Genomic DNA, 23,178 nt, shown 5'->3' on the forward strand with positions numbered 1-23,178 from the left:
AGTAAGCATTACCAGTAAGCTAAGCTCCCCCAATGTCACTCCTAAGGAAATTGGTCGGCTAGGATCTGTGATCTAAAAACAATAAAAGTAGGAATTATTATTATATGCAATATGAAACATCTTAGAACATTTTTTGTTTTTGAAAGCCTTACTTACAAGTGTAAAAAAAGAAGTATTTGGGTAATATCCAGCTAAGTAATACCCCGTGTAGAACCAATGAAATTAATGGACTTAAGTCTGTTGATTGCCGTGGGTCTTGTCTAGATTATTATTATGTACTTTCCACCTTTGAAGACAATTTGGAGGCATCAATGGGCATTGGAGGCATCCAGTGTTTAAAAATCACTTCCCCCATCACCGCCATACAACCCTTGCCGAAAACTATGGTCTGCTTCAGAGACCCTTCTCAGAGCCTCTCCCCCGCCTCCAAATGTGTGGCAGGTGGGCACAGGACAGGGCCTGCCCAGTGGTGGCAACCATAATTAGGTTCATAGCGAGACTCATCTTCCTGAAAGGAGCAAAACCCTTCTTAGTTCAGCAGCCTCGTGCTGGACACTGCAACTTCCAACTGCTATTTTAGATTATGGTTAACCTGGATTATTCTAGCGATGTTGTAATTTACTATTTTATTTTGATATTTCTTGAGTTTTGTAAACCAACTTGATTATATGCTTTATTAAATGTTATGGGGTGAACAGTGCAAAGGAATACAGTAGAGTTAACTTTGTTTGCCACCACTAAAAGGAATTCACATTACTTACATCATCCTCATACTTTATATGGATGCTTGTGATTTTGACTTGTACATTTTTTATAACTTGTGTTGCAAGCTTTTCCAAAAATGTATCTTTCTTCTCTTCTTTTGGTTTATCTAAAAACATTAAAAGTGCAAGTCAGCCCCGACTGCAAAACTTTCATTTCATTAAAGATTCAAACTATGGCACTAAGCAACACTTAATAAAGCAACAGTGAGAGTGAATACCTTTGCTTTCTAAGATTCCGGATAAAGGGGGGGGGGGATTCTGTTTAAGTTCCATCTTCTCTACATGGGCCAATTTATATTTATATTTGAAGGCAAGGAAGGAAATAAACTTGATAGAAGGTCAATGCTCTCAAGTCAGGCATAGGCAAACTCGGCCCTCCAGATGTTTTGGGACTACAACTCCCATCATCCCTAGCTAACAGGACCAGTGGTCAGGGATGATGGGAGCTGTAGTCCCAAAACGTCTGGAGGGCCAAGTTTGCCTATGCCTGCTCTCAGTAAATCACAGACAAAAATTCATTCATGGAAAGGGCCCCCAAAGTGCTGTTGTTTTTACTTAAATTGAATCACATTCTACACAGTACTGATTTCAAGTTGCTATTATATCTCCCCAAGTTTATTGCCATCTGTAAGAGGCTGGCAGGCCTCCGGAATTGGCTTGGCAGGCCACTTCTCAGCAACAGGCCACCATTAAGACACACTCCACACATAGGTTTAATGTTACATGAACTAGTTTCAGGCAGGTATGCTTCCCCTCCCCATCTCCAGTGCAGCCACAAGGAGACTGTAAACTTTCACTTTTGTTTAACATGTCTGAACATTAGCTCTATAAAGTTGCCTTGTTTCCATAAACCATAGTGAAGACCAAGTACAGTGCTTCAAGGTTCAGACATAACATTAAACCACAGTTACCGTATTTTTCGCCCTATAGGACGCACCGGCCCATAGGACGCACCTAGATTTGGGGGGGGGAATAAAGGGGGGGATTTATTCCCCCCCCCCCCCAGGTGCGGGGCTGGGGCGGGAGAAGCCCGAGCTTCCCCCGACCCCAGCCCCCAGAATGGGAGCCAGAGTGGCTCCCGGAGCTTGCGGGGTTGGGGGTGGGGGAAGCCCAAGCTTCCCCAGACCCCAGAAAGGGTCCCAGAGCGATGGCAAAGGTGAGCGCATCTTTGCCATTGCTCTCGGAGCTTGCAGGGGCTGGGGGTGGTGGAAGCCCGAGCTTCCCCCGCCCCCAGTCCCCAGAGCAGGTCGGAGAGCGCTGGCGAAGGTGCACGCACGTTCGCCATCGCTCTCGGAGCTTGCGCGGCTGGGGGCGGGGGGAGCCGGAGCTTCCCCCGACCCCAGCCCCGCGAACGGGTCGGAGAGCGATGGCAAAGGTGCGCGCACCTTCGGCATCGCTCTGGGACCTTGCGCTGCTGGGGGGGATAGCTTCCTGAAGCCTGGAGAGCAAGAGGGGTCGGTGCGCACCGACCCCTCTCGCTCTCCAGGCTTCAGCGAAAGCCTACATTCGCCCCATAGAATGCACCCAGATTTCCCCTTCATTTTTGGAGGGGGAAAAGTGCGTCTTATAGGGCGAAAAATACGGTACTTAAATATTGAAGCAAAAAATTCCAATCTGCTCGCTGTAGCAGTGCTAGGAAGGGGGAAAGGAAGTACCTACATCTAAGACTCAGACATGTAATGTTAAACCATAGCTCAGCATTACATCCAAACCAGGTCAGTGAGCGTTTCCTTCACAGTATCCAGCATTCCCCCAAGTTAAACAGAAATTTGTCAGAAGCCTCTAAACCAGGCAGAGGTTCTTTTGACCTCCTTTCAACACATTTCAGATTCAGCTAAAATAGGGTTTCCCCCCTACATAAAGGCACTGTACAATTGTCTACCTCCAAATTAACAGTCAAACACAACAAATATTTCCCAGACTTACTCTGTCTTGCACAAAACTACACATTTTTTCTCAGAAATTTCTTCACCCTACATTTTATGTTGCTTGTTTCCCCATATCCTTATTAGCACTTTACAGATCAAAACCACGCATCTGTACTGACTTCTACAGCAGTAACTAGACTGTTTTGCAGCAAAAAACAACATGAAGTCTTGCTCCACCTTAGAAACCAACCAAATTTATTTATGTCTTCATAGACTGGAATCCACTGCATTTGATGTACCTGAACCAAGTCCAAAAAAGCTTATGCCATAATATACCTGCTGGTTTCTATTATGCTAAAATGATTCTACTTACTGTTTTATAACTGTATTAAGGCAGCTTCAGACTTACCTTACCTAGCCCAAGACCCTGAATAATTGTCAATGAGTGTCGAATGATGATTATTTATTTTTATTTTCTAAATATGAGCCTACCCTTAATGCCAAAGTCTCAAGGCAATTAACAAAACAATTAAAATGTTTAAAAAACATTTGATAAAAACAAGAATAAAAATACATGCAGCCAGTGCTTTTTTCTAGAAAAATAGGTGCTGGTACTCACCATGAAGTTGTTACAGTGAATGTCACATTTTTAACAACAAAAAAGAGGTGCTGGTACCCATCATGAAGTTGTTACAGTAAGTGCCACACTTTTTAACAAACAAACAAAAAAAGAGGTGTCGGTACTGCGTAGCCTTGAGTACCCCCTGAAAAAAGCACTGCATGCAGCCAAGAATAATTAATAACAAGGTGGGAGAGGGAGATTATAAATGATAAAAGTATTAATTATAAAAGCACCTAACTAGCATTACAGGTTGCATGAACAGGGCAAGCTTTCACCTGATTTCTCCAGGCACCTTAGTACTGGGAGCACACCTGGAGAACATGACTAAGGCATATGAATTTCACTCAATAACTATTTCACACAAACCTGGAAGCCTATGCCAATACCCATTTTAGGAATGACTCCAACAAGCAACTTGTAATATTTAGCCTATTTACCATCTTGAATACTGAGATGGAAAGGCAGTCTAAAAACTGTAAAATATCTTAACATCAGATCCTTAAAAGGCAGAAGGCAGTAAGTCTCACACATTCTTATTCAAGTATACAGCCAGAGAGATCCAAGCAAGAGATGTTTTGCTAAGGACTGCTGATCTTTGCAAAAAACAGGGCACAGAAATAGGGCAGAAAACAGGCTGTTTGGTAGGTTTCAGTGAATATTAACCAAGAACTATCAAACAATGCTTTCATCAGTGCCATAACTGCTGAAAGGCAAAAGCTCAGCAGGACTGTGTACGAATATCCAAAACCATAACATTCTTTAATTAATCAAAAGTATTGCTTTGATTGCTGAGAAATATAAACAGCTCAGCATAAGATTAAAAGGTCACAAATGAATGGAATGAGAGAACAGAATGTCAATAAAAGAAGGGGATGTTCTTTTTAAAACATCTGAACACCTTTTCATTAGCACTGGAACATCTTATGGAGAAGTTCAAGGACAGAAGGAAAAAGTACATTTATTTCTGAACTTCAGGGGGTATCAGGTAAACTAAAACAAGTGACAAACAGATGTTAGGGAGAGTATTAATCTGAGTGATGTTCTATTGGGCATTATCTTCAGAATGGTTTAGGCCTGTGGAAAGGAAATACTTGGATGATAAAAGAGGGAGTTACAACTGAGAAGGTAGTCCAAATGTGTCAACCATCTGGAATGATAATGCGAACGAGTACACTTAAGTATGAACCTACTACAGACTTCTTTCTGTAACAAATGCATCATTTAAAAATGTAACCAGCTGTGTTAAGCCTTTCACTACTGTGTTCACTGGAATTCATTCAGGGGAAAGAGCCCTTAATCCTCTTGCAAAATCAAATCTGAACAGCTATTGCTGAATTGTGCCCAACTGAGGTTTGAAGGCCAAACAATTCAAGCACTAATTTGAGCAGGAACTACCCAATTTCTGCTTTAACAGACATTATTATTGTAATTATAATTAATTTAAAATCAATGTGGTTTGTTTATATCCAGTAAAGTCAAAGTCTCACTAACTTACTTGCTGGCCTAAAAGAAGGTTGCACATATTACTGCATTTTTTTTTGTTAACTTATAAAAAGAAAGCAACAGAAAAGGAATATTCAACACACTGTGCTAGTTATACCCACCTTTTGAGTGACCATTACCTTTAAATGATTTCTTAAAACGCTTTTTAGTCTTTTTAGACTTACGTCCTTCTCAATGTAAGCAATTTTACAGAAAGAGGATAAATCACAGTTAGGCAGGCATCATTAAAGGAAGCAATGAAAATAAAGGAAAACTAAAAACAAGATTATTTAGGCAAGACATTTGGAGTATAGAAGCATAGAGTTAGTTTGCAGCTCCAGTATAAAACCATTTCACTATTTAATACTATTCTTTTTTTCCAAATGAGACTATAGAAAATGGATTTACAGCAAAATTATAAAATCTAAAGAGGGACTACAGCCCTGGGCCTACTCAGAGTAGACCTACTGAAATTTACATGGCTAATAGATGATGTTAATAGGTCTACTCTAAGTGGCTAAGCTACTACAAACAAGGAAGACATTTTGAGATACACCTTCCTTCAGCAAAACTTCTATAATTTAAAGACAAAGTTTTATAACAATTGCTGTATCTGCTACTGAGAAGCAATGAGTCCACTGTGGGACAAGATTCTGGCAGACATCCACCATTAGTCATACTCAAAATAGATTCATTGAAATCAGTGGACTTGAGTATATTAAATTCATTGGTTTCAATGGGTCTACTCAGAGTGAACTTAGTTGGATATCTCACTCCATCCTTAAAACAGTCCATGTTCCCTAATCATCCCTAGCTGCCTGCAAAAAAAAACAACCCCGGTGCTCCACTTCCAAATTAGTCTGTGTATGAAAGGAGGAAAAATTAATCAGACTAAGTAGAGCAAGGGTGCTAAAAAAACCAACCACAATGGATCTACCTAGACAATTTCAGAAAGTACCGTATTTTGCGCCCCATAAGACGCTCCGGCCCATAGGACGCACCTAGTTTTTTGGGGGGGAAATAAAGAAAAAAATTTTTATTTCCCCCCCCCCCAGGTGCGGGGCTGGAAGAACCAGGTCGGGGAACAGTGGGAAGGCACGCTCTGCCTCCCCGCTGTCCCCCGAGCTTGTGGGGCTGGCGATGGGCAGAGCTGTGCTGATCCCTGGATGGCAGGCAGCTCTGCGCCGCCATCCGGAGCGGGGCGGGACTTAGCGCCCCGCTCCGGATGGCGGCGCAGAGCTGCGCTGGTCCCAGGACCACAGGCAGCTCTGCGCGGCCACCGGGAGCGGGGCGGAGCTTAGCGCCCCGCTCCGGATGGCAGCGCAGAGCTGCGCTGGTCCCAGGACCGCAGGCAGCTCTGCGCGGCCACCGGGAACGGGGCGGAGCTTCACCCCCGGCTCCCGGTGGCCGCGCAGAGCTGCGCTGGTCCCAGGACCTCAGGCAGCTCTGCGCGGCCACCGGGAGCGGGGCGGAGCTTCGCCCCCGGCTCCCGGTGGCCGCACAGAGCTGCTCTGGTCCCAGGACCGCAGGCAGCTCTGCACGGCCCGCGGGAGCGGGGCGGAGCTTAGCGCCCCGCTCCGGATGGCAGCGCAGAGCTGCGCTGATCCCGGGACTGCAGGCAGCTCTGCGCAACCCTCGGAGCCGGTCTCCCGAGGGTTGCGCAGAGCTTCCTGAAGCCTGGAGAGCGAGAGGGGTCGGTGCGCACCGACCCCCCTCGCTCTCCAGGCTTCAGCGAAAGCCTGCATTCGCCCCATAAGACGCAGGCACATTTCCCCTTCATTTTTGGAGGGGGAAAAGTGCGTCTTATGGGGCGAAAAATACGGTAGGCAAAGTTTTCTAAATACATGGGTCTCTTCTAGGCCTAGCTCTGGGGTAGTAGGAGGCTGGTAGTTCCATCAAGTCTACAACCCAAAATACTGAGATCTGGAGGCAGAGAAGACTATTGCTGGACTTAACTCTCTTTGTGAGCAAAACTGAAGAGAGAAGGGTAAGCTGCCAGGGCTAAGACCTCCTGCACATGTGCTCTGAAAAGAGATGAATATGCAGAATCCCTGCAGCCACAGAGACAGGAAAATGGCATTCACAGTCTCTCCTCTTTCTCTTTTTAAATTTGCTTACTAGCTAGGTGAGAAGCTTTTACATAAGGCAAGAAAAAAACATTTTTAAAAATTGATACTCTGAAGTCATGGCTTTAGAAGAGCATATGACTCCACTACTGGATTAATTTACAACCAAACAATGCCATCATCTACATGTTTCATTCACAGAACCCATTCCAAGGAGACATGACTAAGACTGACATGCTAATCAATGGAATACTTTTCTTACAAAAAAAGAATGCTTCACCTCAGCAATGGGAATAATGGCTTACACCCAGAGATGTCTTACACATGTGGAAAAACACTTCTGCTTGTGAAAGCAAGCCCCAACAAATTTGTCTAATTTCCCCATCCTGCACCATACCCATCTCATGGCATTCCACAGGATGCACCAACCCTTGGGAGCAGCACTTTATGTGGTACAGGCAGCTGTAGGAGGGCGTAGGACCCAGGAAAGCCATGCTGGATAAGTGAGTTTCATAGAATCTTCTCTGAATCAAACCCATTATATTTGCAACAACATAAACTCCTGTTGAAAATGCAAGAATCACAGCCTTTATATGTATGACTTTACAGCCAATTTATCAAGAAACAAGGATTGAAATAATTACAAAATATTTCAATCAGTGTTCCTTTGATAAATTGGCTTTCAGAGTCTCTGAAGCATAATTGTTTCTCAAAGTACCTGAATAGGTGTTCAGAGCTTCCCTAAAGTTACCACTGAGAGAATAGTTTAGCATTAACCTAGTTCCTGTCACAAGAAGTAGCTTGATCTAGCAGACCAACAGGCATTCAGTTTCCCTTTTCAAATATCCTTTAATGTAATCATTAAGCATGCATACCCACCAGACTTGACATCCTTATACACAATGTCCTCCAGTCCACATATGAAATCTGAATGAGCTCCTTCATCCACATGACAGCAGTAACCAAAATGCACATATTTTAAAACAATAGAATCTACTTTTCAATCTAAACCACTAATACAGGTTTTTTAAACATTCAAAGAGAGAGAACTAGTTTTAAAATACTTTAAAAAACTATTCCACTTTCACCAACAGCCTCTTATTTATCATTGTACATTACAACAATCTACAACATCACGAGCTTCACACACTGGTTGTGTTTACACATCATGCTAAACCATGTGCAACAGTAGGAACAAGCCCTTGGGCTTGTTCCCCCTTCCCCTCTCATACGCCCAAGAGAATGAAACCAGCAGTGTTTGCAAGTGAACCAGAGATCTTGGTTTATAACTAACTCTAGTCAGTTTCAAAACAAACCATGGTTAATTAAAGCTGAAAGTAAACAATGAAGTCCTCCTCCCAGTCCTTTGTACAAACCCAAGGCTTGCAGCAACTCCTTCCTGCTTATGCACATCAACCATGGTTTAGCACAACATGTGAGCTGAACTAATGAAAACAAATATAATTTGCTTTATCCTTGATTAGATAGCCAGAGTTAGAAGTAACTGACATTACCATTTGCATGAAGCAAAATGTTCTGAAGGTTTAATGAATAAATATCATAAATCAGTTGCATCATTACTTCTAGTCCAGCTACCAATGACAACTATCAATTTCTTCTATATAAACAACTTATGAAAACTACAACACACACATGTATGGAGTCTGGTTAAAAATCCATTGTCTGGTTAAGTTGGTAGACCTGCTTTCCTGACTTTCTCCAATTAGTCAGATGAAGAATATGCAATGGTCTTTTGCAATGCAGGAATCAATGTCCATCAGAGATAGATATATGTGTGTATATATAAACACACACACCCTGAAATAACACAGGTAGCTTTCACACTTCAAACACTAATTATTACAACTCCATACACTACTTTTTAATTTTTTTAAAATAGTGTAATAGTAAAAGCTTCCAAATGACGGCAATGTGAAGGACAAAAACACAAACCACCCTACAATACAGTGTGTTGAGAATGAAATTTATGAAGAAAACTAAAACAGATTTCAAACTGAAAACAGATTCCAAACTCCTAGACTCTAGTTCAGGTTAATAAATACCCAGGCAACTCTAGCCATGACCTACTTCAAGACAGTGTTTGGTTAACATGCCCCTTCCGAGTTCTTCAAAAGTCTCATCTTAGAACCCTCAAGAACAACCATACAATACCTTTTTCTGCTGCTAATCGCAGGGCTTCTTCGATTCTTGATAGCTCCTTTTGCTTGTTATCCTGTAGATATTTTTCTTCTTTCTCTGCATCATATTTAATGCCTAGGAGACAGAATTCATGATCTAGTCAAAACAGAAAGCCAACAAAGATGCAAGGTATCCCTGATGGCTCTAGTTTAGTGCCACCTCCTGACCAAGCTGGTGGCTATCACTGTTAGAAGCCATTTCAGTAAAGAAAAAAAATATGGAAAAGAACTTGGTAATTTATAAAGAGCTGGACCATAAAGAAGGCTGATCACCGAAGAATTGATGCTTTTGAATTATGGTGCTAGAAGAGACTCTTGAGAGTCCCATGGACTGCAAGAAGATCAAATGCATCCATTCTTAAGGAAATTAGCCCTGAGTGCTCACTGGAAGGACAGATCGTGAAGCTGAGGCTCCAATACTTTGGCCACCTCATGAGAAGAGAAAACTTCCTGGAAAAGATCCTGATGTTGGGAAAGATGGAGGGCACAAGGAGAAGGGGACGACAGAGGACGAGATGGTTGGACAGTGTTCTAGAAGCTACAAACATGAGTCTGACCAAACTGCGGGAGACAGTGGAAGACAGAAGTGCCTGGCGTGCTCTGGTCCATGGGGTCACGAAGAGTTGGACACGACTAAACAACAACAAACAACAAAATTTATAAAGAACTGTTGGAAGAGGAGGCAAATCAATTGAAGTTAAAAATATATATGAAGAAATCAGGCATTATGTTACAGACTGGCTGCAATATTATCAATTAAATGAAACATTTAAATCAAAAAATAAAAATGGGTTTGCAACAGAAATTTCAGGGCTGGAAAAAGAATCTATACAGAAGCAAATTTTTATCTAAAATGTATAGACTATTGCTTGATTGGGAAGTAAAAGATGAAGAATTGAAAGATGTTATGATTAAATGGGCAAAATATTTGGGGCATACAATACAAATGGATGCCTCGGAAAATGAAGCTGTTTTATAGGTGGTATCTGACACCTAGCAAATTAGCAAAGCTGTATAAAACGAACTGAAATAAATGCTGGAGGTGTAAGCAGACAGAAGGAACAATGTTTCATATGTGGTGGGAATGTAAGAAAATCAGAAACTTTTGGGATAGTATCTATGGGGAAACCCAGCCAGATGGGCGGGGTATAAATAAAATATTATTTTTATTATTATTATTATGAAGAAGAAGAACTGGAAAAATGAGAATATTTTTATAAGCCACAACAGACACAAGAAAAGGGAAGGGAGAGGAGAGCCCAACAAAAGAAGAGAGGCAGATAAAATTATTTGAATATACTGAGCTTGCGAAAATGACAGAAATAATTAGGAATCGAACAAACCAAAAGTTCAGCAAGGAATGGGAGTGTTATAGAATCTATTTTTTTAAAAAAATGTTCTCAAGTAAAACCTTTATTATGCTTTGACTAATTTTGCAAAATACAAAACAGTTACTATAAATAAATCGTATAACACCAAGAAATGAGAAACATCAAAAGAAGGCAATTAATGAAGGAAAAGTATGACTCATATTGAGGTGGCTGGAAGTCACCTCAAAAGATTAGAATGTCAATGATTGATAATTTAGAATATTAATTATTGAGTTTGCAATATCTAATATAACACAGAAAGGGAAATTTTACATAATATTACAAAAAAAGGAAACAACAATAACATGTATTTTATACACTTTCTTGTGAATAAGCACCATGGAACATAGTGGGACAAATTTCTGTAAACACAGATTAAGCTATGTGCTTAATCAAATGACCCACAACAGCCTATTCCATTTTTTCTTGTCTTCAAATTCTGTGTAAGGCACTGGCAATACATTCTAACTACATATTGCATTTCAGATTGCCCATCAGCCACTTACTTGCCCCTGGGACAACAAGAAGATATAAGCCTTCTAGAGTTGCAACTACTGCATCACCATATAAATTCTTCCAAGGAATCTTCAAAGTAAGTTTATCTAAAAAAAATCAAAACATTTTATATTTAGGTGAATGAGCAAAGAGTGAATCATGCAGGTGAAGTCTGTTTGGAAAAAATATTGTTTGCCTTGTTTACAACGTAAGAGTTTTTGCCAAGTGATATTTCTATTAGGCTGATCCCAAGGCTCCAGATGCTTCACAGGTGAAAAAGGCCATCAGATCTGCTGTTCTATCAAAACTGTGTATGCTAATGAATAAAGAACAGATTAGAGGAGTAACTGTTTAGTTTCTGATCCCAAAAGATGCCAGGATTTGTTGGATCATAAATCTATTGGGATGAAACGCAAATATTTACAATTTTCAGGTTAAAAATAACAAACTGTATATGAACAAGGGGTATCATTTTCACATGGGAAACACAGTACTTGTAGCTCTACAGAAGAACTATATTACAGGGCATTGAAAGTTAGGCACATGCCTTGGCACAGGATTGCAATCTTAATCTTGGACTTCCTTCATTATACCCATAACACACCCAAGGTAAATAATGCAGGAAAATCTACACTTCCTCAAAGTAAGCTTACTCTTCCTGTGTTCCCATTCAAATTACACAAAATTAAGAAATGCAGCCAAGCAAGAGGTTGGCATTTTAATTATGCATTTGCTTTTGGTGGTTTTATAAGAAACACTTTGAAGAGGAAACAAAACTGAACCTGAGAGCAAGACAAATATTTCCCAGCTTCATGAATAAGCCCATAAAAGCTACTAGTCTTCTGAGAGCAAACAGACGAGAGGCAAGGAGCTCCAGCTCCTCCAGCAGCTGACTATATTTCTATGCAGAAGGTGAAGGAGAGTATTTCCCTCCGCAAGCAGCCTGCAAGGTTTCTATGCTGGGTACAGAGGAGACACCAAGCACTCCATCTCTTCTTTGACAGCCTGCTCACTTGCATGCATGCAATTCCTTGTTATCTGTGGCTGTTTTCAATTTGGGTTGGGTGGTTTGCTCCTCTATTTCTTCCTACGGCTGCCACCTAAGCAAGAAGCTGTGAGAGCCAGCAGCAGCAGCTAAGGGCAGAAGCCCTGACCTGTGACGGGGCTTAACAATCGCTGCTTCAAGAAGTCAGTCCAGAGCAGGACGTTTAGATGCAAAGTGGCAATTAGAAGATTGGAAACTGGGGAAGGGGGCGCTTATATATACCAATTTGAAAAATAAATATTATACTTTATTGCATATTTTATAATAGGTGGCATAGAAATACAAGGCTGTTCTAGGCTTTCCACTGCTGGATTCATGCATTTTAAGTATGAAGTCATATATTCTATTTCAATTATTTGCTAAGTGATAAAAAAACATGAGTAGTTATGGTCCATCATATGATTTACAGAAAAGCATCTGACAGAAACTTGTTGGTTTCCTTGCATCATCAAACTGCAAGTTACTCTTAAAATGAGTATTAATAACAGCAGTCCATAGGACAGAGTAAGCTAGAATAAAAGCCCATAAAACTTCAATAAGCATTCAGATCCAGGGCATCTGTTTAGGACAGCAGCAGAGAGGAAAATAAAAGGAAAACATAACCAGGAAGCAGAGGGAATGAAACTGAAGTGTTTCCCATCCTGCAAAGTAGAAAATATCTGAATTACAACTGTTTCCCCACAAATGGTATTTAATTTAAAATGCAGAAAACATTATTCTAAGCCTTATAAATTGGCCAAGTAATTGTTGTGTACTTTGCCCAATCTCCTTGAAAAATGCAGCTGAAGGTTCTTAGCTATTCTACACTAATATACAAACTACCAAGATGCTACTAACTTCCAGCTTTTCAATCTCCAAATCAAAATGCAAATGAGAACCATCTACTTACCTATTTGTCCAGCCTTTACCCTAAAAGGTACATCCAGCTCACTCTGAGAAATGGGGGGGGGGGAGGTGGTAGAGAAGAGGAAAATAACATACTCATTACATATCAGAAGGCTCTTACCACTAGGTTTGCTTTATAGTTTTAAAACCTGTTTAAAGTTGTTGAGTTTAAGAATTAGAGCAAAGTAACAAAAAGATTCATCAAACACCCAAAACGCATGGCAAATGCTATCTTCCCCCACTAGTATGTTTACTAAAGTTTGGGCCAAGGCTGCAAATCATCACTGGGGGGAAAGACAGTATACTACATGCACCTAATGACATGCTAACATGGAGCAGAGAGACCTCTAGCTAAGCTACCTCTTCTTCCCAAGTAAAACTGAAATAAGCATTCAATTAAGTATTGGACCTAAGGGTATTTAGGCACTCTCGTTCACAATTTGTTTACTGACGTACTTAAGCAACAATAGTTCCACTGACTTTAATAAACAAATCAGAGCAGGACCCAAATTATATATGATACAGGGGTCTGTGACTGGATATCCCAGCATCTTCTTTAAAGCTTAAAAGAAGACATGAGATGGCAAGGTAGGGATGGTGAGAGGTGGCTCCAGCCCGCCCCTTAATATGCTTATGAAAGTCCCTTTTCCAGTCTTCAGACAGTGGCTGGAAGTGGGGAGGCAGAAAAAGGTCCTCATTTTCTTTCCGCAGTGGCAGTTTTAATCTGAAATCTTAGGCTCAGTATGGCACCCAGAGCTCAGAAACTGCTCGCATTAATGAAATTCCCTGCTGCAAAATGCACCTAGAACAAAGGGAGTTTCGAACACTGGCTCAGGACAACATTGGGGAGGGAGGGAGAGTTCAATCAGACTATTCCTGATTGTTCCTCACCACTACCTCTTATTCACCTGTTGGAAAAAAGACAAAATTATGCAAGTGTATAAAAATGAAGATAAAAAAATGAGACTTTGCTTTTCAATATGTGATCTTTTGCATAGGAATCAACATTACCCCTTCTCTTGAGAGACCGCACTGGTCTGATCACTCATATTTTCTCAACATGAAATATACAGCATTATTCCAATGTCTCAATCAAAATCAAGGAATTTTTAAAAATCTAATTCTCTTAAATCGCTAAAAAAAAATGCATCAGCTACAGCTACTGTTCAAGCTTGACCTGCACAGTTTAAAAAAGCAAACCCAAGCAATTTCCTAGATGACAGGTGGCTTACCAGTGCGTTCTCCTTTATCCTCAAGTTGTCAAGTGCCACATTACCTATATAGTAAAAGAAATCAGATATCAAGATCTCTTTATTTTCTATGAACTATGTATACAAACACATACTAATAGAGATTTCAATTCTTCCAGTAACCAACGCTTATAGAAACAAAAGGGAACCATTCACATAAAAGAGGCAGCTATCCACAGCCTTGGGGCAACCTCAGGATTTGCGAAAGTACAAAAGAAGAAAATTAAACCATCAGGGAGACCCCCAAAAACAGCCCATTGAGGATCACGCATGCTCAGTGGGCTCAGAATGCTAACTAACCAGGGACTTTAAAAAATGGAAAAGGAGGGAAGAATGGAATATTCTTAGTGAGGGTGTTGTTGTTGTTTAGTCGTTTAGTCGTGTCCGACTCTTCGTGACCCCATGGACCAGAGCACGCCAGGCACTTCTGTCCTCCACTGCCTCCCGCAGTTTGATCAAACTCATGCTAGTAGCTTCAAGAACACCATCCAACCATCTCATTCTCTGTCGTCCCCTTCTCCTTGTGCCCTCCATCTTTCCCAACATCAGGGTCTTTTCCAGGGAGTCCTCTCTTCTCATGAGGTGGCCAAAGTATTGGAGCCTCAGCTTCACGATCTGTCCTTCCAGTGAGCACTCAGGGCTGATTTCCTTCAGAATGGAGAGGTTTGATCTTCTTGCAGTCCATGGGACTCTCAAGAGTCTCCTCCAGCACCATAATTCAAAAGCATCAATTCTTCGGCGATCAGCCTTCTTTATGGTCCAGCTCTCACTTCCATACATCACTACTGGGAAAACCATGGCTTTTACTATACGGACCTTTGTTGGCAAGGTGATGTCTCTGCTTTTTAAGATGTTGTCTAGGCTTGCCATCGCCTTTCTCCCAAGGAGCAGGCGTCTTTTAATTTCGTGACTGCTGTCACCATCTGCACTGATCATGGAGCCCAAGAAAGTAAAATCTCTCACTGCCTCCAGTTCTTCCCCATCTATTTGCCAGGAGGTGATGGGCCCAGTGGCCATGATCTTCGTTTTTTTGATGTTGAGCTTCAGACCATATTTTGCGCTCTCCTCTTTCACCCTCATTAAAAGGTTCTTTAATTCCTCTTCACTTTCTGCCATCAAGGTTGTGTCATCTGCATATCTGAGGTTGTTGATATTTCTTCCGGCAATCTTAATTCCGGCTTGGGATTCATCCAGCCCAGCCTTTCGCATGATGAATTCTGCATATAAGTTAAATAAGCAGGGAGACAATATACAGCCTTGCCGTACTCCTTTCCCAATTTGGAACCAATCAGTTGTTCCATATCCAGTTCTAACTGTAGCTTCTTGTCCCACATAGAGATTTCGCAGGAGACAGATGAGGTGATCAGGCACTCCCATTTCTTTAAGAACTTGCCATAGTTTGCTGTGGTCAACACAGTCAAAGGCTTTTGCATAGTCAATGAAGCAGAAGTAGATGTCTTTCTGGAACTCTCTAGCTTTCTCCATAATCCAGCGCATGTTTGCAATTTGGTCTCTGGTTCCTCTGCCTCTTCTAAATCCAGCTTGCACTTCTGGGAGTTCTCGGTCCACATACTGCTTGAGCCTTCCTTGTAGAATTTTAAGCATAACCTTGCTAGCATGTGAAATGAGTGAAATTGTGCGGTAGTTGGAGCATTCTTTGGCACTGCCTTTCTTTGGGATTGGGATGTAGACTGATCTTCTCCAATCCTCTGGCCACTGCTGAGTTTTCCAAACTTGCTGGCATATTGAGTGTAGCACCTTAACAGCATCATCTTTTAAAATTTTAAACAGTTCAGCTGGAATACCATCACTTCCACTGGCCTTGTTATTTGCAGTGCTTTCTAAGGCCCATTTGACTTCACTCTCCAGGATGTCTGGCTCAAGGTCAGCAACCACACTACCTGGGGTGTACGAGACATCCATATCTTTCTGGTATAATTCCTCTGTGTATTCTTGCCACCTCTTCTTGATGTCTTCTGCTTCAGTTAGATCTTTACCACTTTTGTCCTTTATTATGGTAATCTTTGTACGAAATGTTCCTTTCATATTTCCGATTTTCTTGAACAGATCTCTGGTTCTTCCCATTCTGTTGCTTTCCTCTATTTCTTTGCATTGCTCGTTAAAGAAGGCCTTCTTGTCTCTCCTTGCTGTTCTTTGGAAATCTGCATTCAATTTCCTGTATCTTTCACTATCTCCCTCGCATTTTGCTTGCCTTCTCTCCTCCGCTATTTGTAAGGCCTCGTTGGACAGCCACTTTGCTTTCTTGCATTTCTTTTTCATTGGGATGGTTTTAGTTGCTGCCTCCTGTATAATGTTGCGAGCCTCCATCCATAGTTCTTCAGGCACTCTGTCCAGCAAATCTAAATCCTTAAACCTGTTCCTCACTTCCACTGTGTATTCATAAGGGATTTGGTTTAGATTGTATCTTACCTGTCCAGTGGTTTTTCCTACTTTCTTCAGTTTAAGCTTGAATTTTGCTATAAGGAGCTGATGATCTGAGCCACAGTCAGCTCCAGGTCTTGTTTTTGCTGACTGTATAGAGCTTCTCCATCTTTGGCTGCAGAGAATATAATCAATCTGATTTCGATGTTGCCCATCTGGGGATGTCCATGTGTAGAGTCGTCTCTTGTGTTGTTGGAAAAGCGTGTTTGTGATGACCAGCTTGTTCTCTTGACAGAACTCTATTAGCCTTGCCCTGCTTCGTTTTGATCTCCAAGGCCAAACTTGCCAGTTGTTCCTTTTATCTCTTGATTCCCTACTTTAGCATTCCAATCCCCTATAATGAGCAGAACATCCTTCTTTGGTGTCACTTCGATAAGGTTTTGTAAGTCTTCATAGAACTGGTCAATTTCAGTTTCTTCAGCACCAGTAGTTTGTGCATAAACTTGGATTACTGTGATGTTAAAAGGTCTGCCTTGGATTCGTATCGAGATCATTCTATCATTTTTGAGACTGCATCCCAGTACAGCTTTCGCCACTCTTTTGTTGACTATGAGGGCCACTCCATTTCTCTTACGGGTTTCTTGCCCACAGTAGTAGATATGGTAGTCATCCGAACTGAATTCGCCCATTCCCGTCCATTTTAGCTCACTGATGCCCAGGATGTCAATATTTATTCTTGCCATCTCATTTTTGACCACATCCAACTTACCCAGGTTCATGGTTCTTACATTCCAGGTTCCTATGCAATATTTTTCTTTACAGCATTGGACTTTCCTTTCGCTTCCATGCATATCCACAACTGAGCGTCCTTTCGGCTTTGGCCCAGCCGCTTCATCAGCTCTGGATCTACTTGTACTTGTCCTCCGCTCTTCCCCAGTAGCATGTTGGACACCTTCCGACCTGAGGGGCTCATCTTCCAGTGTCATAACTTTTATATGCCTGTTGTCTTTGTCCATGGAGTTTTCTTGGCAGGGATACTGGAGTGGCTTGCCGATTCCTACTCCAGGTGGATCACGTTTGGTCAAAACTCTCCACTATGACCTGTTCATCTTGGGTGCCCTGCTCGGCGTAGTTCATAGCTTCTCTGAGTTCTTCAAGCCCCTTCGCCACGGCAAGGCAGTGATCCATGAAGGGGCTTAGTGAGGGTAGTGCACAGCAACTCAGCACGCTAGAACAGTTTGTTTTAGGTATCACTTGTTCTATTCTAGAACTGCAAAAAGAGAAACTTATTCTAAAGGTTTTGAAATCTTTTCCAGTTTCAAAATGTATGTACAATTGTACTGCACAGCAACAACATGTAAAGATTTATGAAGATATCATAAGGAAGAAGATGCTAAACATTTCACTGATCCATAAGAAAAGCCATGCTAGCTTTAACTAGTCATTCTTATAGTTCAATAGCAGCTTAATTTGAATCTCTTAAATGCACCCAGTTTTGTAGAGAACAAATTAACTACATAATGGATAGAACATGTTTTCATACTATAAAGAGCTTGTTGAATCTGGTCAAGAAAGAAAGTCTACTGAAGTCTTTCACTTTCGTTTACTGTGATATTCATCACAGTGCCAATCTCAAGAAACACACTATGGAGTTCAAGATTCTTACAGTTCATGTTTTGATTACTTTTAAAGTAGTGTACTTTCATTTACCAAGGATAATCAAATAGCTACACATACTGTAGAGGGCAGGTGGAGCTAGTCAACCTAGGAAGGTAGCCCATCTAGGAGAAGGAAAACTCTGATCCTAAAGAAAAGGCTAAGGAGTTAAACCTCAACAAATCCAGAATGGAGCCCAGACGGTTGGCTAGCCCCTTGTACACCTCCTTCCAGCAACTTCTGCAGCCAAACTAGTGTCAAACATATTGCTTGGGTTTCCTTTGGACCACATCAGCAAGGCTAAGAGGGAGGGTCTTGTCCTCTGGGCAACCGCACACACTGCCCCACACAGTACTGCTAACACAGCAGTTTGACTTCACCCCCAGAGGCACACTCCATTTTCTCTCAAGACAGAAGGATGCCAACAGCATGTCTAAAATTATTTTTATTAATTTACTTATTACCCACCTTTCACCCTAAGGTCCCATTGTAGGTTACAGCATTACAAACAATTATTAAAAATCATTTAAATATGGACATTTGCTTTCTTTTGTAATTGTTTAAAGCAGAGGTTTTCAACCTTTTATGGTTCCATGGCTCCCTTGATCAACTACTTTCATTCTGCGCTACCCCTGTGGGGCTCAGGAGCCCAGTTATGTCACCCCTTGCCTGTAGACCTGGCAGCCCCTCACCCCTCTCTTGTGGAGGGTTCCCTCAGTCTCCTCTCTTCTTCCCTCTCCTTGGGAGTTCTCTGGACAGCCACAGTTGCCGCCCCTAATCTCTGAGCTGCGTCCCCTTCCCCAAAGAGAAGTGCCTCCTCACACTGCCCCAAAGGGGCCCAGGAAGCACCCCTGGCCAGCCCCAGAGGCATTGATCACCTGGGGAGCTTGTAGCCACAGCTGCTGCAACAAACAGCTGTGCAAGCCTTTGGGAGGCAGAGAAGAGAGAGAATCAGAGGAAGGGAGGTAAGGAAAGAGGGAAAGAGGCCAGTGTTGCCCATGGCACCCCGGACCAGCATTCAAGGCTCCCCAGGCTGCCACGGCACACTGGCTGAAAACCACTGGTTTAAAGTAATACGAAGCCAAAACAGAGGGCACATTTTTAAACATTCCTACTCCATGAAAATGCACTGCATTTTCAACCATTTTTACAAAGGGCTGCAACAGAGGCAATTGCTCACCTTGCGGCTCTTTCCTGGGCACCCAGGAGGAAGAAAAATGTTTCTTGTGCTCATTCTAAATGTGCTTTGCATTGTCATTTTGCAACCAAATCTATAACACTTCACCAATATGATTGGGCAGGAGTGTTGCACATAATTCTCCAAACTGGCCTCCTGTGCAAAGACTTCTGCTGATAAACTAGGACTTTCCCCTTCTCCTCTCTCCATGTGCACCCCACACACGCCAAAATTGCATCACAGGGGGTGGGGTGGGGAAACAAAGTATGATTCAGTCTGACAAGCTGGAAGGAATCCTACCCGCTATCCTAGGATTAAATTTATTTTCAAATAAACCAACACTTCTGAAAAAACACTATTTTGTAATAAAAGCAACTCAGTGTTTAAGAACTGCTTCCTAAAAGGAAAAAAACTTTTTAATCTAAATTGATCAATTGACTAAGCACGGCAACCCTACAAAAAGCCTTGAGCCAGCCCTGATAACAGTCTAGCCAAGAAAACAAAAAGCAAAAAAAACACCTTTGGTGTGCAACAAACACCCCACTCAAGGCCGTAACTCACATAATCTACGAACTGTTTCTTCTTCCAAAAGAACACACATAGTTCCTCTTAGTCATCACATGATGGGTGATTTTCAAGGCAATATCTGATGCTTTCTTACCCTTCCAATCTCTCTCTCTCCACACCACACCCCACCCCAGTTCTCTTGCTTCAAGCCAGCCCAACAAAGTAAACAACATGATCCCAGCTAAAGCCACTGTAGAAGGAAGGATAATTTTTACAAGGAAGCTTCAAAATCCTTCAGCTTAATTTGATGTTAAGGAAGTAGAAATAAAAGCAATAAAGTTACTGGTTTCATTTTAGGCTTTCTGGAACACCAGGATCTCTACTAGGGAGTAGGGGTTCCAGGTAAGCCCTGCCCCACATAATTAATCACATGATGCTGCACCCACCCACCGCATTTTAATGGCAATACCTATTAATGGGGGGGGCTGGCCCCCTCAGGTATTTTATTGGGTGGGACGAAGGGACCTTGACTCCTAAGAGTTGGCTCCTATGAGCTCTACCTTAAACATGTACGCTGTCCCTATGTAATGCATGGGGAACCTCAGGCCTGACTGTGAATGTGGCCCTCCAGTCCTCTCTAATCCAGCCTATAGATAGAACTCTCCCCAGACCACCAACCCCCCCAGTCCCGCTCCACAGTCTTCTTCAGGTGCTTCTGCCTTGTACTTCAATAATGCCCCTTGCTCGCCCTTGGGCTGAAAAGGGATCATGAAAAGGGATTCACACTGGCTTGGATGTGTCCAACACAGATATTCTCAACATGAATCATAGAATCATAGAGTTGGAAGAGACCACAAGGGCCATCGAGTCCAACCTCCTGCCAAGCAGGAAACACCATCAGAGCACTCCTGACATATGGTTGTCAAGCCTCTGCTTAAAGACCTCCAAAGAAGGAGACTCCACCACACTCCTTGGCAGCAAATTCCACTGTCGAACAGCTCTTACTGGAACAGCTCTTACTGGAATAGTGAAATATTGTGGCAACATTACTCCAATTTTAACTGGGAGAAATGGATGGAGGCCCCCAAATTCAACCTGCAACCTAGCAAAGACATCAGCCTCAGTTTTCTCCCCATACAATGAAAACAAAAAATTCCCTTGTAAAGGAATTATGAGCTGGTGAATAAAAATAACTTTATTTAAAAACATGGGTGGTTTTGGTAAAATATTTTAAAAGTATCATAAATTTAAAGTGCACAATTTTAAACTCAAAACTGAATCAATGACCCTCTAATCCAACACTCTGAGTTAGCCTGCTCTACTATATATAAAGCCAAACAAAAAAATGCCTTCCTGGTGCCTGAAAGCATTATAAATAAACCGTAATAGATCATGTGCTATATTTATTATTATGACTTGACATGGTGGGGTGCAACTTAGCATATCAAAACCTCAGATGTCACCAATTTGATCATTAAAGAAGGAAACCAAGTTATACTTTAAGGAGACGTGGCTCTTTGCGAAATAGGCGTGAACATATTTGGCATAACATCGCAAACAGTTTCCAGTTCTTGAGGCATTATAACCTTTGACTGCCTACTTAACAAAACATGAATATTTCACAATCTGGTATATTTCCTAGATATAACAACACAACTTAATGCAAAGATGGGGAAGTTCTGGCCCTCCTTATGTTGTTAAGACTACAACTCCCATCATCTCTAAGCACTGGAAATGCTGAAGCCAAGAGAAGCTGGAGTCAAACAACGTCTGAAGTCACTGTTTCCCATCCCTGGGCTTAAGGGGCTACCAGGACTCAGCATGAACTCTCAAAATCATGCAACAGAAGACTTGCTGGTATTGACCTATAAAGCCTTATATGGCTCAAAACGCCGATATATCAAGGACCGACCCAGACTTTCCAATTGTCACCTGAGGCCCTTCTATATGTGCCCCTACCTCAGGAGGCCGAGAGGGTGGCAACACAAGAACGGGCCTTTTCAGTGGTGGCTCCCCATTTGTCAAATGCTCTGCCAGAAACAGGAGTAAGAGCACAAAATTGGTTTGGGGAGCACAACGCTCGAATCAGAGAGGTGGTGCATGGATAAGCCCAACTGGAGAGGGAACTAGTCTACAGACCAGATGCCACCCATCTAAAGATGAGAAGGGGCATAAAATTGGCATGAGAGACAAAGCGGAAGAAGCTACACTGACGGAGGGAATAAGGGGGTGCAAGAGGAGGCTGCTCTGATAATGACAAGACCCCCCCCCGCCCCCCTTGAAGAGGAAGGGGAAGGACCTGTCAGAGGAGCACATGGGAGGAAGGGGCGCAGCACCCATATCAGAGGAGGGTATGGGAAGCCCAGGCGGAGAAGGGGGGACTCCAGGGGGGGGAGCAGGCCAGGAGGGGGGAGAGACCCGCCTCGAATTCCCCTCCTCGCTCTCTCTGCCCGCCCCCCCCCGTGGGTGCAGAGACAGGTGCGTCCCCCCCCCTCCACGCAGGTAAGGAGGAGCCTCGCTTCCCCTCGCCCCCCCCCCGTCCTTACCCCCCCAGATGCCCAGCTTGAGCTGCGACTTGTCCAGGTTCTCCACGTAGCCGCCCAGGAAGCGGTTCAGCAGGTCGGCCACCACCGACTCCAGCACCATGGCGGCGGCGGCGGCGGCAAGGGGGGGCGCGGGGGGGCAGCGAAGACCTCCTCCCTCCCTCCTCCGGCCTTCCCTCAGTCACCAGCTTCGCTCTCGCCTCACGCCGAGCGGAGGGGAGGGGAGGGGAGGGGGAAGGAGCAGGCGGCGCCGCCGCCGCGTGACCCTGGCCACCGCCATCGACGCCGCCTCTGATAGGCCGCTGCGCGCGTGACCCGCCACGCCCCTCGGCGGGCGCTTCTTTTTCCTTCTCCCTCTGCCCCTGCTTTTCCTCGCGTGCTCTTGCCCTCCTGCCTCCTCGCTCACCTCCAGAACCTCGCCTTCTTGGCTGAGGCAATAATAAAGCGGAGGATGAGGACCCTTGCCTTTCTCAGGCCGCCTCGTCCTCCTCCTTCGTCTCTTCCTCACTTTTTATTTTAAAGTTGTTGCTTTTTAACTGAAATGGATAAATAAATGGGGCTTGGGAATTCTCTTCCCTCAGAGAGGCTTGTCTGGTACCATTATGTGTCTTTAGGCACCAAGCCAAAGACATTCATTTTTTGTCAGGACTTTGGCATCTGGTTATCTCTGGCCTTTTGAGGAGGGTGGGATGTTTTAATCAATTTTTTATTATTAAAAAACAATCGGCTGTTAGATGTTATTTATTGATTTATTTTAAATCCTGGTTTAAAACAGTATTTAGGTGTGTGTTTGTAGAAAGTGACCAATAAATTTAATAAATAATAATAATAAATTGTGCATGCTCACCCACCCCAGCTCATTATATTA

General features: G+C 42.8%; 1 protein-coding gene across 5 annotated transcripts in view; it reads right to left on the reverse strand.

The window, feature by feature from the left end:
* The window catches only part of VPS13C (vacuolar protein sorting 13 homolog C), a 127,410-nt gene extending 104,936 nt beyond the window's left edge, over window positions 1–22,474 (reverse strand). For 2 of the 5 annotated variants that reach the window (XM_082197990.1, XM_082197989.1), the window contains exons 1-9: window positions 22,314–22,471; window positions 14,028–14,071; window positions 12,800–12,842; window positions 10,877–10,972; window positions 8,975–9,076; window positions 7,682–7,741; window positions 4,859–4,924; window positions 762–871; window positions 13–72 (exon numbers count right to left, since the gene is read on the reverse strand). In XM_082197990.1, the coding sequence (XP_082054116.1) occupies window positions 13–72; window positions 762–871; window positions 4,859–4,924; window positions 7,682–7,741; window positions 8,975–9,076; window positions 10,877–10,972; window positions 12,800–12,842; window positions 14,028–14,071; window positions 22,314–22,413 (681 nt within the window). In that variant the 5' untranslated portion in view covers window positions 22,414–22,471. Of the gene's footprint in view, window positions 1–12; window positions 73–761; window positions 872–4,858; window positions 4,925–7,681; window positions 7,742–8,974; window positions 9,077–10,876; window positions 10,973–12,799; window positions 12,843–14,027; window positions 14,072–22,313 lie in introns of all 5 variants that reach the window. The other 3 variants (XM_082197991.1, XM_082197993.1, XM_082197992.1) reach the window with 3 other exon arrangements.
* Between the last annotated feature and the right edge of the window lie 704 nt (window positions 22,475–23,178).

The sequence above is a fragment of the Podarcis vaucheri genome (assembly GCF_965113315.1).
Source record: "Podarcis vaucheri genome assembly, chromosome: 14".
In the NCBI taxonomy this organism is placed as follows: Eukaryota; Metazoa; Chordata; class Lepidosauria; order Squamata; family Lacertidae; genus Podarcis; species Podarcis vaucheri.